Source organism: Sander lucioperca, chromosome 14 (assembly GCF_008315115.2).
Source record: "Sander lucioperca isolate FBNREF2018 chromosome 14, SLUC_FBN_1.2, whole genome shotgun sequence".
NCBI classification, from domain to species: Eukaryota; Metazoa; Chordata; class Actinopteri; order Perciformes; family Percidae; genus Sander; species Sander lucioperca.
Window position 1 is genome coordinate 21,132,054 of NC_050186.1, and position 16,171 is coordinate 21,148,224.

The 16,171-nt window shown below is 42.2% G+C and overlaps 1 protein-coding gene across 36 annotated transcripts in view; it reads left to right on the plus strand.

Annotated features, from left to right (window-relative positions):
• macf1a (microtubule actin crosslinking factor 1a) overlaps positions 1-16,171 on the plus strand; it is a 240,862-nt gene that overhangs the window by 195,103 nt on the left and 29,588 nt on the right. For all 36 annotated transcript variants that reach the window (XM_031295606.2, XM_031295615.2, XM_035991438.1 and 33 more), the window contains 4 exons: positions 12,099-12,260; positions 12,369-12,539; positions 14,285-14,451; positions 15,484-15,643. In XM_031295606.2, coding sequence (XP_031151466.1) covers positions 12,099-12,260; positions 12,369-12,539; positions 14,285-14,451; positions 15,484-15,643 — 660 coding nt within the window. The remainder of the gene's footprint in view (positions 1-12,098; positions 12,261-12,368; positions 12,540-14,284; positions 14,452-15,483; positions 15,644-16,171) is intronic.

Sequence of the window (16,171 nt, forward strand, 5' to 3'; positions counted from 1 at the left end):
ACAGTATTTGAGGAGGAGGAGGCGCGGAAGAAAGAAAGGGACAAAGCAGAGGAGGAGAGAGCTCAGAGAGAGGAAAAAGAGTGGGAGGCAGTTCTTAAATTAGAGAATAGGGAGATTATTGACCAGTCTTGGGATAGGGAAACACTGGAATCAGAGGGATGGGATTTAACAGGCTCTTCTGGACATTGGCCAGTATTGACTCCCCCCACAGGGTTTGGAGGCCCCGGGGCCCCCAGTGATTCACCCTGCCCCAGCTCAGGGGCTGAGTCGGATGACCTCTTCCTTGAACTGGAGAGGCAATGTCAAGCGTATGAAGGAGAGGAGGGAGTGGAGATGAGTGTAGACCCTGAGCCTCTTGATCCCTACACACTTCCCTGTTTAGAGGAAGAGGAGAGAGAGGAAGAAGCAAAGACTGCCTGGGTAGATTTTGAAGGAACTGTTTCTCTAGATGCGGTTAGCTCTGTAGAGCCTAATAGTTTTGCTCCAGGCTCAGAAAATATTACAGAAGGCTCTAATTTAAATCACTCTGAGCACATAGAACTGATGACAAACTTTGACTTGGTGCGAGCACAAGACTGTGAAAGGGAACATGGTTTCATCGATGAAGAGTGCGATGTTGACTATAATGAGGAAAAAGCAGAGGTCGAGGAAGAAGAGATGAGTAACCAAACAGACTCTGCTCTTGGTCAACAACTGGAGTCAGACTCCAGTGGGGTCCACACGTCCCAACCAGACCGAACTGGTATTAATGATATTACTCAGACAGACTGTGAACAGGGGAGACATGCACGGACTGAAACAGACCCAGATAGTGGTGCATCATCAGAGCGTGATGGCGAGGACTGTGAGGAGAGAGCCTCCTCTCCATCTAGTAGCCCTTTGAACCCTTATTGTGAGGAGGCAGAGCAAGTGGAGGAGGAGAATGAGCAGGGCGATGGAGAATTGAAAGAGGAAGAGGAGTTAGGAACAGAGTGGGATGTGTATGACCAATCTGAGCCAAGTTTGGACAGTAGCGAGGGAGTTCTCATGGATCACTCCCCTGAGCCTCTGCACACGGTTGAAAAAGAAATCGACAATGAATGTACACAGGATGTTGACATTCAAACTTCCTGTCAAGAAGATCCAGTCCCCTCAGAGATTAGCAACCCTGCCATGTCAATAACTTGTGAGACAGAAGGGACATGCTTTGCATTGGAGACTTTTGTTGTCCCTACAGATGTAGTCTCACGACTGGACATGCCTGGACAACAAGACCCAGATATGGAAACTTCAACAGAAGTGACAGCTAGCACCCCAAAATCAGACTCCGTTCCTCTCATACACCCTCAACATACAAACTCAGCACCTCCTTCCTCTTTACCTCAGTCACCTTCTAAATCAGATCCTAGTGGTGCTGGGTTGGATACTAAAGACTCAGAGGCCTTTGTAGTATCAGATAGTTTTGTTTACCTGGCTGTGTCTGCGCCTCCCCAGTACTCCAATGACTGTCCCCCATCTCCACTTGAGGACTCCATTCCCCCGAGTCCTGTCCCCAAACCTCCGTACTGCCCAGAGGAGGATGGAGCCTTCCTTTCCCCTGACAGCTTTGTTTACATGGCAGCACCTGAGCGGCCCCAACCTGGCCCCTCAGATGCCTGCTCAGCCTGTGAGGATACTCAGGAGCTGGACTTGGACTCGTACTCTGAAGGGACCCAGTCTGGGATGGATGGGGTGGAGTTTGTCCTCGGCTCTATGACAGGGGACAGTGACTGGGAGTCAGACGGCTCTACTCTGGACTTTCCTCCACTTATGTCCACAGACCAGGCCTGGGACCAGCTTGAGCCAGGCCTGCTACAGAGTCTATTTACACAGCCAGAGACAAGCCAGGCACAGGCATGTAAGCCCCAGGAAGATGAGCCCCAGACGGGGGCCACAGCTTGTCATGCAGAACCCATCTTAGAGTCAGGAAGGACCTCTAAAGCAGAGAATGAATGGACAACTATAGCACCAAGTTCCGACACTGACATAGAGGCAGAGGTATGCTCTCATTTACATTTTTGTAAGATAATTCATTCCCATAAAAGACTGTATACAGAACCTCATATTGATGCTGTGAGTTGATGTATTCAGTCCACAGTATCATTCATTGTGCTGTTGATAGCTGATGATAACACCATTGAGTGATCGGAGGTAAACCGTGAATTGAATAGTGCAGTCATATTGTAACACGGCAAAAAACATAAAAGAAAGACCTTGCTTCTGGGAGGTGGTTTACTTACTGTAGCATTTATATATTTATTATTCAGCTTTTAGCATAAGCACAAATCCAGAGTGATTTGGAACAGATTTAACACTACCATGCCAAAATAAAGAGTGCCAAGTAGAGAGAATGAATTAAAATTGAACCACAGACACCCTGGTTTGTTATCCTAATGAGAAAAGTGAAGAGTAAAAGCTGAGCAAAAATCTGTTTTTAGCAATGAATGCATTAGATGTGGGCATGTGGACGCACAGAGCCATAGCATGGAAAAAGAATTGGGTCAGGTATTTCAGCGTTGAGTGTAACAGATCGAGACATAGCATGGAAAATGTATGTGGGGTGGGGTGAAGTTATGTAGACGCCATAATTAGCTAGTTGTGTTTCAGTAGTAGGGCTTTAAATGATTGCAATATGATGCTTAGAGGGTTTTTTTTGCTACTTATGGGAAACTACCCTCAGGGTCGCTTAGTGTGTGTGTGTGTGTGTGTGTGTGTGTGTGTGTGTGTGTGTGTGTTGGGGTCAGTGCTAATCTACAGTGCATGCACATGTTTGAGATTGATCACATGTTTATTTGTGTGAAGCTAAAAGAGCAGTGTGTGCCTGAGGGCCACTTATAATGGTGATCTCAAGTGCAGAGTTTATAACATTTATCTCCAGGGCGCACTATTGTTGTGTTTACACTGTCTGTATATAGAGTACAGAAGAGCAGAGAATGTGTCCATACAAAGTCACGGGTGCTGGCTGTTTCCCAGCTGTGCATGAAGTAATACATGCCAGTTTTCCATGTTGTTTAAGTAATTTGTGAGAAAGGTTACTGTTTGAGAGGAGGCAGTGTGTTTGTATGTGGAACGAGACTTCTGGACTTTCACTGTTTGGGTTGATTTGGTTTCTTAGAATGTAATCATTGTCACAGTATACACAGTGTGACTGCTGTGTACAGACATGGATCTGAAATGGATATTCTATAAATGCTGCAAGATTAGCTTGGCATGGACCTGACACAGAGGGCTGTCTGTGTGACTGTGTCGGACTAGTCTCTCTGCATTCATCTGCATTCAGTCTTCGACTTGTTTTGTTTGTGTTGTCACTCCTCTTCCGTCTACCTCTGTGTTTGACTGTGTGGGCTGCATGTAAAGGTGTGTGTATATGTAGATGGTATCTCAATGTGACAGTGTGTTTGATGCTTTATGGAGCTCTGCTATATGTGTTATGTGCCAAGTGTTTGGCCCAGATTTGCCTGATCTTTGTTGCGTACAGACTCAGAATTAAGCAATTTTTTATTATACCGGTAGTCCTAGTTGAGAGGATGGTTCTTTTTTTTTTTGCATGTGAAACATGCGAAATTAAAAGTATGAGGTGAAGGCTAAAAGCCTTGTCTGATTTTGAAAAATTCCATGTGCATTTCACTACTAAAACATCTAAACAAAGTTATCCCATTCCAAACCAGTTGGTAGAGGTTTAATGTCAGGCATCACGAACAGGCAATGTGTGATTTGGGTGGGGTCTGATGTGCCTGATCCCATGCTGACGATGCAGACTCCTCTTTTATTACATTATAGTTTCCATCAGGCACAGGCCTTGCGTCGATTGATGAGTACATTTGACTATATGTGTATTTGTGAGAATGGATGTGTGTCTGTTCGTTTTGGTGTGTAACTTATTCTTGTGTCTTCATGTGTTATCAGTTCCCGTTTGTTTGTTCTGCCTGCAGTCACAGCCTCTCTGGCTTTAGTTTAATGTAATTAGTTGTTTCCACTCACATCTAATAGAGGAGAGTTATAGTTGTACAGAGTGCTGTAGTGCAGATGATCTGTAACAACAAAGGGAAAAAGTTTTTGAAAGTCAGAAATGTAAACCCCTTAAAAGAAACGGCAACAATTGGGCCCCACTTTTGAGTGGCCTGTATGCATCAAAACTATATCTACTGTGCATACTTTATATATTGTAGGTTTTTGAGACACTTGGTTTTGATTTTGTGACATTTTGTAACGCCAGCTACTAGTAAATTTGTTCTATCCCAGATCAGACACAGAAGAACGTTTCAACACACTGAAGAGTAAACCTTTCTAGACATGATAATTGGCTCCAATTAAAAGTTAGCTAGCATTTAATAATGCACACTTTTTCTAATGAATTTATTTTAAAATCACTGTTGTGATTATCAAGCTTGGCACATCAGTTATAACATGCAACTGTACCACAGAAACACTGGGTCCTTGTTTTTGTAATGTATGGTGGATGACTATTTGGAAATTCCATTTTTTATTAACATTTCTGAAAGGTGACACATGCACTTTTGTTGTGTGATGAAATCCCCTTTCTTCGGCCATGCTCACTCTCCTCAACTGACTCTCATTCTCTCCCAAACCTCCCTCTCCTCTCCTCTCCTCCTTCATGCTTGGCTGGTGTTGTTGCTGAGATAAGAAGGTGAGAGGTAAATACTGTGGCGCTCTGTGAGGGGAGCTGCCTCTGCCAACATGGCTACACAAACAAGTGTTTGAAGTTGTCTGGGGAGTATAAACTTAGATATCTGATAAGAATGTGTCGGGGCTAACACTGGAACTCTGGACTCTGTGGCCTGTTGACGGTCCTGTCTTTCGTTCTCTGTTTTGTGTGTTGTACACCGACCTGTCACACTTTCCCTTACATCTCTGTTGGCCTTTTTTATTTCTCATTTCTCACATCTATCTCTTTTTTTGCTCTCAGTTCTTCTGTCTTTGTACAGTATCTCCCACCCCACTTCAATTCTCTGCTCCGATGCAAAACCAACAAGAGCAACAGCAGGCAATTTTCACGTTAAGTTTCTGATAGAAATTCATTGAAAAGGGACAGTGTTGAGACAGATATGCGCACTGAGTTTAAAAAGACAAAGAAGCAGACACAAAAAGAGTTGTGACAGGCAACAGGGAGGTTGGGTGGAGGAAGCTATTGTTTGCACAGAGGAGCACCTTTTAGCGCTGCATGAGGCTTTGGTACAATGATAAGAGAGCCTCGCTGGCAGGCACACACAAGCAGAAGGTCTTTGGATTAATATGGAGCTCATTTTAAGGCACAGTGTGTGTGTATGTGTGCCCCACAAACAGACAGACAGACAGACAGACAGATGGACTGGCTTTGCATGCTGTTTGATGAAGTGGGGCGAGGGAACGCACAGTACAGACAGACTTACTGATAGCAGCTTATACACAGATTTAGAAAAATGGCAGAAATGACATGTTTCATTCAAAGCCCATTACAAGATACAAGATTTAAAGGGTCCTCAAAAATCCTTAAATTATCTTAATTGAAATCCATTAAAGTTTCAAGGCATATCACATACAAATATTACTTATTTCTGCCATGCAGTGACTGCAGTCAAGCTGCATGGCCACATGGATGAACACCGAACAGAGTTTGTATGCAGTCCAAACTGATTTGGACTTCATAACCGTTTTTTTTTTTTTTTTTTTATATTTCAGAAGTTGCATAACCTGTTTTACTGGATATACACTGCTTTTTGCCAGTTGTATGTCTTATTATTGGTTATGACATTAGTTTTGAAAATAACTCTGAGGCAGTCAAAGAAAAAAAAAAAAAAAAAAGACCAACTGTAGGTTTATGAAATCTGCAGTTTCCAAATCATATCCAATACAAGATGGAATAGAAGGATCAAATGGTTTGGAAAAAAGATGAGGCATTGAGCGAAAGATGTTGAAGCAAAGAGAGAAAGAGAGAAACACAGGGATAGAGAGAACCAGGTGGCTTCAGGTCTGCGGCTCATACATTTATGTTTTGATTGATGTGATAATTCTGGTTCTGAACAACCGCCTCCGGGATAAACCTGCGAAAGATGGAGGGAGAGAAGGAGGGGGATGTGTTCAGGAACACAGAAAAGCATGAAAGCAAATGCAGGAACACATTGATCTCCCACTGGAATTGAATGTAGATGCTCTCAAAATGTAAAAATGAGATCAAATATTTGAAGCGTATTTTCAATGATTTTACATATGTTTGCCTCTGCATCACTCCTCTCACAGTGAGACAACACAGCTCTTACGAATCATAGATAACACTCTCTTTGCCTGTCTCACAGGGAGCTGATTAGCAGCACAAACATTCCCAAAAATATGGGAAGAGCACTGATGACTTGAATGAAGGAAAAGATATGTGTGATCTAGGGCTGGATACCAATACCGTGACTTCGACACCGGTTCCTGAACAATACTTTTTTCCGAGACCAATTTTATAAAACAAAAAGAAATTACAACATTACACATTACGGCACAAATCTTTTTATTTGTTTTTCAGCTCCTACTATGTGAGCCCCTTCTCTGTGCGTAACATAGTTTTTCCTGCCTCCTTCCTAGACGTGTAACGTTGGACAGCCAATCACAAACCTTATTAGAACTTGGTAGAAGCATGCTCACTGACGCTGATGAGATTTACTCCTCAGGTATTGAAATTGGATATTGAATGAAGAGGCATTTTTCGATACTTTTAGAGGCAATTCGGTCGGTGCCTAAAAAGTAGTCCTAGTGTGATCAAAACAATCATATTCCTGAAAGTGAAGAAGAAAAGCTGGTGGAACAATAAAGGGGAAGAAAGAGAGGATAGTACGGTTTGAGCCAACATGCTTTGAATGCAGGCCACATTTGCATCAGATTTGTATCTGTTTGTTGATGTTCAAACAAGCAACACTGGTTCCAAATGGGATTTATTAGCCCATTAACCCCTTTCATCCCTGTGTCTCAGATCGGTTAATCCGTGGCTTAAAGCAAAGCCTTCCTGGCAAAATAGTTTTCCCCCCATCGACATTAGTTTGGAAACAGATTTCTACCCTTTCCTTCCTCCCCTCATTCCTTGTTCCATTAAAAGAGAAAGGAGGGAGTGCGAGGAAGGATGAGGGGTTGAAAGACAGGAAGAGAGTGCGAGACGAAGGCTGAGGCAGGAATAAAGGGAGAGGGAGGGAGGGAGGTGTGGGTGTGTGATGGAAAAGCAAAGTGATAGCAGTGCTGTTACTGGCTGCCATGTTGCTTTTTAGGAGAAACCCTTTACACATGATGGTACGCTATCATTTTCCCCCTCTGGTTTTCTATTTATTGCTCCTATACACTTATCGCATTCAGTTTTTATCAAAAGATCACTATTCCTGTCTTTCTTCTGCATGTCTTGCATACCGGTCTATTCGGTTCAGCTGTGTTGCTTTTGTGTAGCTTTAGAGGCAACACTTTAAAGATGCACAGGTTTTTCCATATGACTACCAGCTCTATTCATGGTCACGTAGTTATGGAAAGGAAGGGAAAGAAAGATGAAAGGAGAGGACGCAGCTTCAGAGAACTACTTTAAAGCTTTGATAACAAGTTTGAAAACTCAGTGTAGCCGCGCAACATCCTGCATGCTCTCAGTTTCTTTGAGATACTAGTTCTGGATGCTCAGCATATTTTCTTCCTTATTTTCTTATATTTTTGGCAGAAGTAGCTTCTATGTGCTGTCACTTGTAATTATCTGCATCGTTTTGTTAGGAGCGACATGTTCCTCATCTGTCCCGATTAAGAAATTGATTGTCCTTGAGTGATGTTTCGGACACACTCCGTCAACGCAGCTATTCCTCTCCTCTGCGTTATTGGCTTGACAGATGACGGCTAAGTATAGAGCATCCACACACACACGTGTTCATGTACAGGAGACATACACTCACACTGTCTGCTCACAGAAAAGGATTTGGTTAATTTGCTTTGTTTGTGCTCTTCTCACTCATTTTAAATAGGCGTGGTTCAGTTAAAAGAAGTGATGTCACATACTTTTCTGATCAATCACAATCTGATCAAACCACACCCTCCAGATGATGCAGATTAGTTTTTGAGTGTTAAACCCTCAATAAATAATACTTTTTTTTTTTTGTTTTTTTACTTTGTTTATTTAGTCATGAATATGTAATGTTATGGAGGAAAAAGTTTAAAGTAGGGCTGCAACTAATCTACTGTAATCTATCAATCTTTTTCTCTATTAAACCATTAATCACTTTGTCTATTAAATGTCAGAAAATAATGAAAGGGGCTCGCTATAATGTCCCAGAACCCAAGATAAAGTAATTAAATAGCTTATTTTATTTGACGAAACCTAAAAATATCAGACATGTCAAAGAAAAACAGCAAATCATCACATTTGAGAAGCAAATGTTTGGAATTCTTGTTTGAAAAATGTCTAAAACAATTTATCGATTATAAAAAATAATCGCAGATTCATTTTATGTCAGTTGATTAATCGTTACAGATCCACTTTTGAGTTAGATGTTACCCTCTGGTCCAACCTCTTTTCCTCACCCACCTCACCTGTGTTTTTGAATGCTGTTCTGTAAATGTTTTTATGAAATTATCAAAGCGTAAAACTCACCAAGAACCAGACAAAAATCTGTATTCTTTCAAATTCCTGCAGTTTATTTGATAAACATGACAAAAAAACCTGTCAATTCTTTCCTCCTCCTGTGCATTTAAACAGCCTCTCAAATTGATGTCTATTTGAGGAGACAAATAAATGCAAACAGTATTTAGTCAGTGTCCACCTGCCCAGCTTTAGTCAGATGTACTTTTCATCCCAGTGCTTTTTATCACCTGTCCACACTGAACTGCGGCTGAAGTGAGAACGCCAGTGCGGTCCAGATGGAGAGACTGAGCAGGACAAAGGAGAGGATGAGGGAAAAGAGGAGGCAGCTGTGGTAGGGGGAGCAGAAGAGAAGAGGTAGAGAGATGAGTGATGAGAGGAAGAGGAAAAGTTGTAGGCAGAAGGATGACAAGTACAGTGGTAATAAGTTCAGTGAGCTCAGTTAAGAGTTGGTGTTGCTGCATGCTGGCTGAGGTGGGGGAAGAATGACAAGTATTTGGGCCATTTTCCAGGGCTCTGGTTTAGTGGAGTTAACCACTTAGAGCTGGCGAGGGACAGAAAGAGCAGGGAGGGCGGCTGGAATAGAGACAGAAAGAGAGAAAACACATAGAGAGCAACAGAAGAAAGAGAGGAGGTAGAATGGACAGACATGTAGGCACACAGAACCTATAACATGTTAATATAAATTCCAGTGTATGTTTAGATGATGAATGGGTGTACTTTCCTTGTTTTTTCCTTTTCTGTTCCCTTCTATCTAGACACACACACACACGCACGCACGCGCGCACCCACACACACACACACACACACACACACACACACACACACACACACACACACACACACACCAGGATAAGGCCTAGGGTGGAGCAGGTCATGGCTACAGTCATTGTTGTTCTGGCCGACAGACTTCCTGTTCCAAGCAGCTATGACGCCCATCACCACAACACAGCTGTGTCCAAACTGGATAGGAACACACTCTCAAACACACACACACACACACACACACACACACACACCCTACTCATTCATAATTAATAGTGCACTGAGATTCATACCTGTAGAAAACGTCTTTTCACACACACATAATTACGCACATAGATTTATACACACTCGGATAAACACATGCACAGATTAGGAACTACACACACACACACACACACACACACACACAAAGCCTTGGCATGGAGAACCTGTAGTTTGATGCCATATTTAAACCAGATGAGCAGAAACCTGTAAACCCTTTGATTATGACCCACTGCAGAGACTCAGAAACACGTTCTAGCTCAACCACTTCCAGCTGATCTAATACACCAACTCAGTACTGTGTCTGTAAACATCCTCAACACGTCATAAATCTCAAATCTAAGGCTTTGACAGCTTTTAAATGCAGTGGAATAAATTCTGAATGAAAGGCAAATTACAAACCTTTTTAATTTGGCCTTGTTTTGTTGTTTGGCTTTTTAATTTGAAATCATCCAAGAATCATCACAGTGGAAACTCAGCGATGTTTCACATTCTTCCATAAACCTGAACTAGTCTTTGAGATCCGCTGCTGTTTGCAGTCTGATAGCTGGCTGTTTATTGGAGGTCGTAGGAGTGATTTATTTCAAGATGAAAAAAATGTAGCGTCACAAATACATCTTTTTAGATGTAGTGGTACAAATGGGGGAAAAACATTTCTTGTTCAGATTCCTTCATTTCAGTTGTATTAGGGTCAGTAGTCTGCAGTGGTTTATTATTATTTGACACCCACGACTGTTGTAGCTTCTTCCAGGCCATAGTGGTATTTCACTGAAACCCGAACCTACATTTTCCCTCTCCCTCACTTTAACTGCACCGTCTTCAGTGTTGTCACACCAGCCATTTTCCCCCAGGCGTTGGATTTACCAAAATCTGGTGTGTGTGTGTGTGTGTGTTCTGGATGTGCGGACATCTGGTAAGTTGTGTGTGTATCTCTACGTCTCTTTGTGTGGCCGCTGGGGTTTGGCTGCCACAGCATTATAAACCACCAGGCCTAATTCTCCCCCTGTGGGCCTTGATGTCAGGACTTCTCAAACGACAGCCTCGGACCCCAATATGTCAGGATTTTGTCCCAGAAATGACCAGATGAAAGGAATTAAATCTGTAGTGGTTTACTGGTGGAATCGTGAAAATGGTTTTGTGAATTGTTGCGTATAGCAGAATGGTTTTCAGGAATTTAGCTGAATGTATTTTTTTCTTCCACTTATTTCATTAGCTGTTTGGTTTTGGGTTGTTTTCCTCCACAGTAAAACCAAAAGAAGGAAAAACTAGACTGTTTACCGCTTTCAAAAAACAACATTTACAAATCAGGCAGGATCAAGATTTTATAGGTCAGGGATGTTTTCCAAATGATGAAATGAAAAATCAAAATGATGAAAGTCAATTATCAAATAATTCCTTAATTGATTAATGAGTCTTTTAGTCTTTAGTTTGACAGAAAAGGAAACTTCTTTCTCTTGTCCAGTCACCATTTTCAAAAACAACTATATTCAATTTACAATGGTATAAAATAGAGAAAAGCGACAAATTCTTACATTTGTGAAGCTCTAGCCAGTGGACGTGGGGCACTTTTGCATGATTAATGACTTTAAAGACTTATCGACTGTGAGAATCCTATACACTTAATTGCTTGGGACTTCTAGAATCTTCCCAACGACCCCAAATGGGACCCTGGTCCAAACTTTGAGAACCCTTACTGTACTTATGTGTTTGGATACAGTAGTGGCCCAGATTTGTGATGACAGACGAGCTGTATTGGCTGTCGCTTCGTCTTTTTAGAGCCAGGGAAGTCAAGTCTGGTTGTCTTTAGTGTCGGGTGGCTGCCTCTATTGTCATCACAAGATGGCTCCAGCCCTCCACTGTGGCGTGTGTGTGTGTGTGTGTGTGTGTGTGTGTGTGTGTGTGTGAGTGTGTGAGTGTGTGTGTGTGAGTGTGTGAGTGAGTAATGTGTCCAGACAGGCAAAGTTGTGTGTGTATTTGCTATAAATGTGTGTGTGAGTGTTGGTCTGAGTGTCTGCTTGTGTGTGATTAAGTGAAGGTTGTGCGCACCCATGCACGTGTGTTAGTGTACTCTGCAATGTGTGTGTGTGTGTGTGTGTGTGTGTGTGTGTGTTGTCGACTCAGCCTTTTCCAGCCAGCCCCCTTACTTGCCTAACCCTCTAATCCCCATAATCCTCTTCTCCCCCTCCTCTTTTTTTCTCCTCCCTCCACCCTCATTTCTCCTGTTCCCTTCCTGTCTCCCACTCCTCTCTTATCTCTGCACATCCCTGTCTGTCTTTCCTCTCCTAATACCCAGTTGCTCCTATATGTAGGTCCATAATGTGGTAAAGTGTACTTCCATTTGATATCACGCAGAATAAATGTTCAGTGTATATTTGACTTCTGCTTTCAAATAAACTGTTTAAACTAAGGCCTTCTTTTCTTGCTTACGCGTTCAACAAATCAATTCTAACCCTTTTCTGGCTTCCTCTTCCAGGCCGTGGAGAGAGAGCAGGTGGACAGCATTCAACCAAAGCTGCAGCACGTCAACGCAGTGGGTCAGGGTCTGATCCAGAGCGCCGCCAAACACACCGACACCCAGGCACTGGAGCACGACCTGGAGACCACCAACCTTCAATGGAACTCACTCAACAAGCGGGTACGACTTCACTCTATGACTCTCTGACGTTCGGACTTATATAGACTTCTTTAATACACAGTATATTATATCGACCTCCTTTCTCAACTCCGTCGCTCTTGTCCTCAGGTGGCAGAGCGGATCGCCCAGCTGCAGGAGGCCCTGTTGCATTGTGGGAAATTCCAGGATGCTCTCGAGCCTCTGCTAAGCTGGCTGAGCGACACAGAGGAGCTGGTGGCCAATCAAAAGCCCCCATCTGCCGAGTACCGCGTAGTCAAGGCCCAAATCCAAGAACAAAAGGTAGGAGAAGGATGAAGGATGAAGTAAATTAAAATAACACAAGTTGATAAGAAATCTTCATATTTTTCCAGAAATCAAAACAGAACTGAGAGATTTAAAGCTTAAAACAGCAGACAGCAGTGTCTTGCTTTAAGTCATCAAGAGTACATTTTGATGAAAAGTGATTTTCATTAAGGGTCTGTTTAGATTTTGCATTTTTGGGATTTGAAGCGGTGTCATCAAACCCAGTTTTAAGCTACTGCCACCCACATCCTTCTCTTTAAAGTATCCTGCCAACTTCTGTCTGTGGATTTGAATTTTTTTACTTTCAATTTTTCTGGATTATTCATTTATTTATTTTTTAAACATTATTGTGAGAAACCGTTCTTTTATTTATCAGACGGGTTGATTTGAGACATTATTGGCATTCAGGTGTCCTCAGTGTCCTTCAATCACAAACAATATATATTTGAATGACAAACACGTACACACGCACACACACACACACACACACACACACACACACACACACGCACACAGTCAATGATCTGTCTGCCTGGCATCCAAACGGCCCCAGTTGACCGTCTGCCAGTCAGACTGGCATAAAAACACACACACACACACATCCCTGGTGGATTTGTATTGTTTTCAGAGACACACACATACTCACACAGTTTTTCCCTGTTTATCCAAAATACACTTCCTGTGTTTGTGCACGTAAGTGTGCTGCAGTCTCGACCAACGATCAATCACACGTGTTTACATCCGTGACAAAGAGTGGTGTCACCGTTTGGCTGAGAAAGAGAGCGTAAACTGTAGAGAGCTGCATTCCAAGGCTCAGTTGCAAGCTGTTGGTTCAAAGCAGACAGAGAAGCTGCTATCTAAGCAGGAAGGACGTAACTTTCGTTCAGACTACATTTGAGAACCACCTCTAAGTTTACAGAAATACTGTAAAGCAGTGTTAGTCAAATCGCCGCCCGAGGGGAAAAATCTGGCCCTCTAGCAAAACTAGTTGCCCCCTTTACAAAGCTGAAGTTTTCATTTTCATAGGTTACATTAAAATATTTTCATGATTTTTTTCACACATCACTCATCTGTAGATAACAACGTAAATATGAGGCTCATTACAGGGAGGAGGAGCTCATTATATCAATGCATTTTATTCTTACGAAAAACGGAAGAGATCGGAGAGCTTCTTGGAACTTATATTAGTGATAAAAAGGCGGTGCTCTTTGGTAAGGGGCATGAACAAATCCAATAGACATCAAGAAAGGAACCAAGGCACTCATCTTTTACAAAAAATATATATAAAATGCCTTTAAAGCATCTGGCACATTCTAAATAGAATAAGATATATATACAGTATATATATATATATATATATAAAAAAGGGGTTGACCTTGATTGCTGAATGTCTGCATCTGTTGATGTGCATACACCTGGCTTTAAATAGTTTCACCCCACTCCTGAGCCTGTAACTTCCTGAAGAAGGCTGGACGCCGAAACGCGTTGACATTTAAAAAAAAAGTATATATATTTTCCGTAAAAGACGATGCAATTTATTCTTAAATGAAACAAAATAAATAAGCAAACGTTGAACCTGTACAACGTCAGCCCCCCCAATGAACAGCGCTGAAAAAACTGGCCCATGGTCGATCTTAATTGCCGCTGTAAAGAGAACCCTCTCTTTACAATTGATTTGTACCAATAACTCTAATACATACATACATTTGTACCAATAACTGTGTGTGTTTCTCTTCCTCCAGCTGCTCCAGAGATTATTAGATGACCGCCGGCCGACGGTGGAGATGATCAGCGCTGAGGGAGGGAGGATTGCAGCCACAGCGGACACTCAGGACCGAGAGAAGATTCAGACCCAGCTTCAGTGTCTGGCAGAGAGATGGACTGACCTGCTGGACAAGGCCAGCGGCAGGTAAGACTCCTCTACGGTACGGATCTGAGTATAAGCTCTTGGATCTCTAAATTCCCCATAGAGTAAGAAGCATAATTTCCCTGTAGCAATCAATACCAAGATATCATACTGCTCTCTTATGGTCATCCCGGCACTTATAGATTCTCCTGGCTTTCTTGAGATTTCAGTTCTGTATCTCTCGATGATTGTTGACACTTCAAAATGATCAATCCTTTCCATTTTATCCTTCGAAGAGGCAACGCAGATAATATCACAGAAAGTTACAGATTTGTATTGCTGTAAATATGCGGTTTGGGAAAGTAATTGGTGGTGTTCCTCAACAGCATGTTATCTTGTGGTTATTTTCTGTTTCATCTGTGTGTGGCTCTGTTGAATAGTATCATTACTTTAGGTTTTTGTGGTCTGCGAGTAATTTCAGCAGCTCTTATGTTCACCGGGGAAAGAAATGACTCTTTACGGGGAAATGAGTACACACACACAAAGCACAGTGAAGAGGGTTGATATCCCAGATGATCTCATGTTAAGTAGTGTCATATTTATATAATGGTTATAAAAACATTCATGCCTGACAACTTTCTGTTAGGCATGATGTCTCTGGAATGTATTACACTGTCTAGTATGAACACTAACAACATAAATACTGTAAGTGTATGCACACACACACACACACACACACACACACACCCACACTCTACTGATTTCTTTATATGCACGCCGTTTGGTGCTTCTGTTGACACACACAAAAAGACAGACATGATGTGTTTTCTCACCGCTTTGCAACAACCTCCTTCCCTCTCTCTGTCTAAAAACGCACTAAAATATTACATTTTATCTGTGTATGAAATTCTTTCAAATTTAATAACGTATCATAAAAATGTCATGAGCGTTTCATAAACTGTCTTTGTAATAAAAGTTGGCAGCTGTGTGACACAAAATCAGGTCCGAGTTGAGCAACAAAATCAGTGAAAGCAATAAAATAACAATAAAAGCTCCTCTTCCTCATCATCTCCTCCTCCCCCTCCCGTCCTTTAGGCAGAGGCAGTTGGAGGAGCTGCAGGTTTTGGCTCTTCAGTTTCACGAAGCCGTGGAGCCGTTGGGAGAATGGCTGAGTGCCACGGAGAGACGCCTGAGCTCCGCCGAGCCCATGGGAACCCAGACGGCCAAGATCACCCAGCAGATCGTGAAGCACAAGGTACCGTTCGGCCCCCTTTGTTCCACAGACCCTCACCTCATGAAAAACTCACAAAGGTTGATATTTAGGTGCGTCAATGAGCAGAATCCCTGCCTGCGTGAGTATTTTTTTTTTTTATTGGGTCCTCTAAGCAAAAAAGGTGAAAAAATGCACACATAAATCTTCTCAATCCCACTTTTTCATAGATTGAGAGGTAGGAAGAAGATCGAATTTATAAGAAGGTGCTCGTAATTGTTGACATGCTTAGTAAGGTAAAGGCTAAACATGGCACATTGTCCATTTAATAGATTCACAGTTGTTCCAGACAGGAAAATTCCTTAATGTCTTACTTACTTTTAAATATGGTTAGTATTGTTGTTTTTGCAGTCCCCGTTTGAACTGACAAGTAACATAGAGAATGATTCATATCACACATAATAGCAAACACGTTCAATCAGCGGTCTTGATAAAAAATGCTCCTGCACTTAATCTAATCCAGTGTAACTCGATGGAAAGATGCTAGAAGAGGAAGCACGAGGCATAAGATCC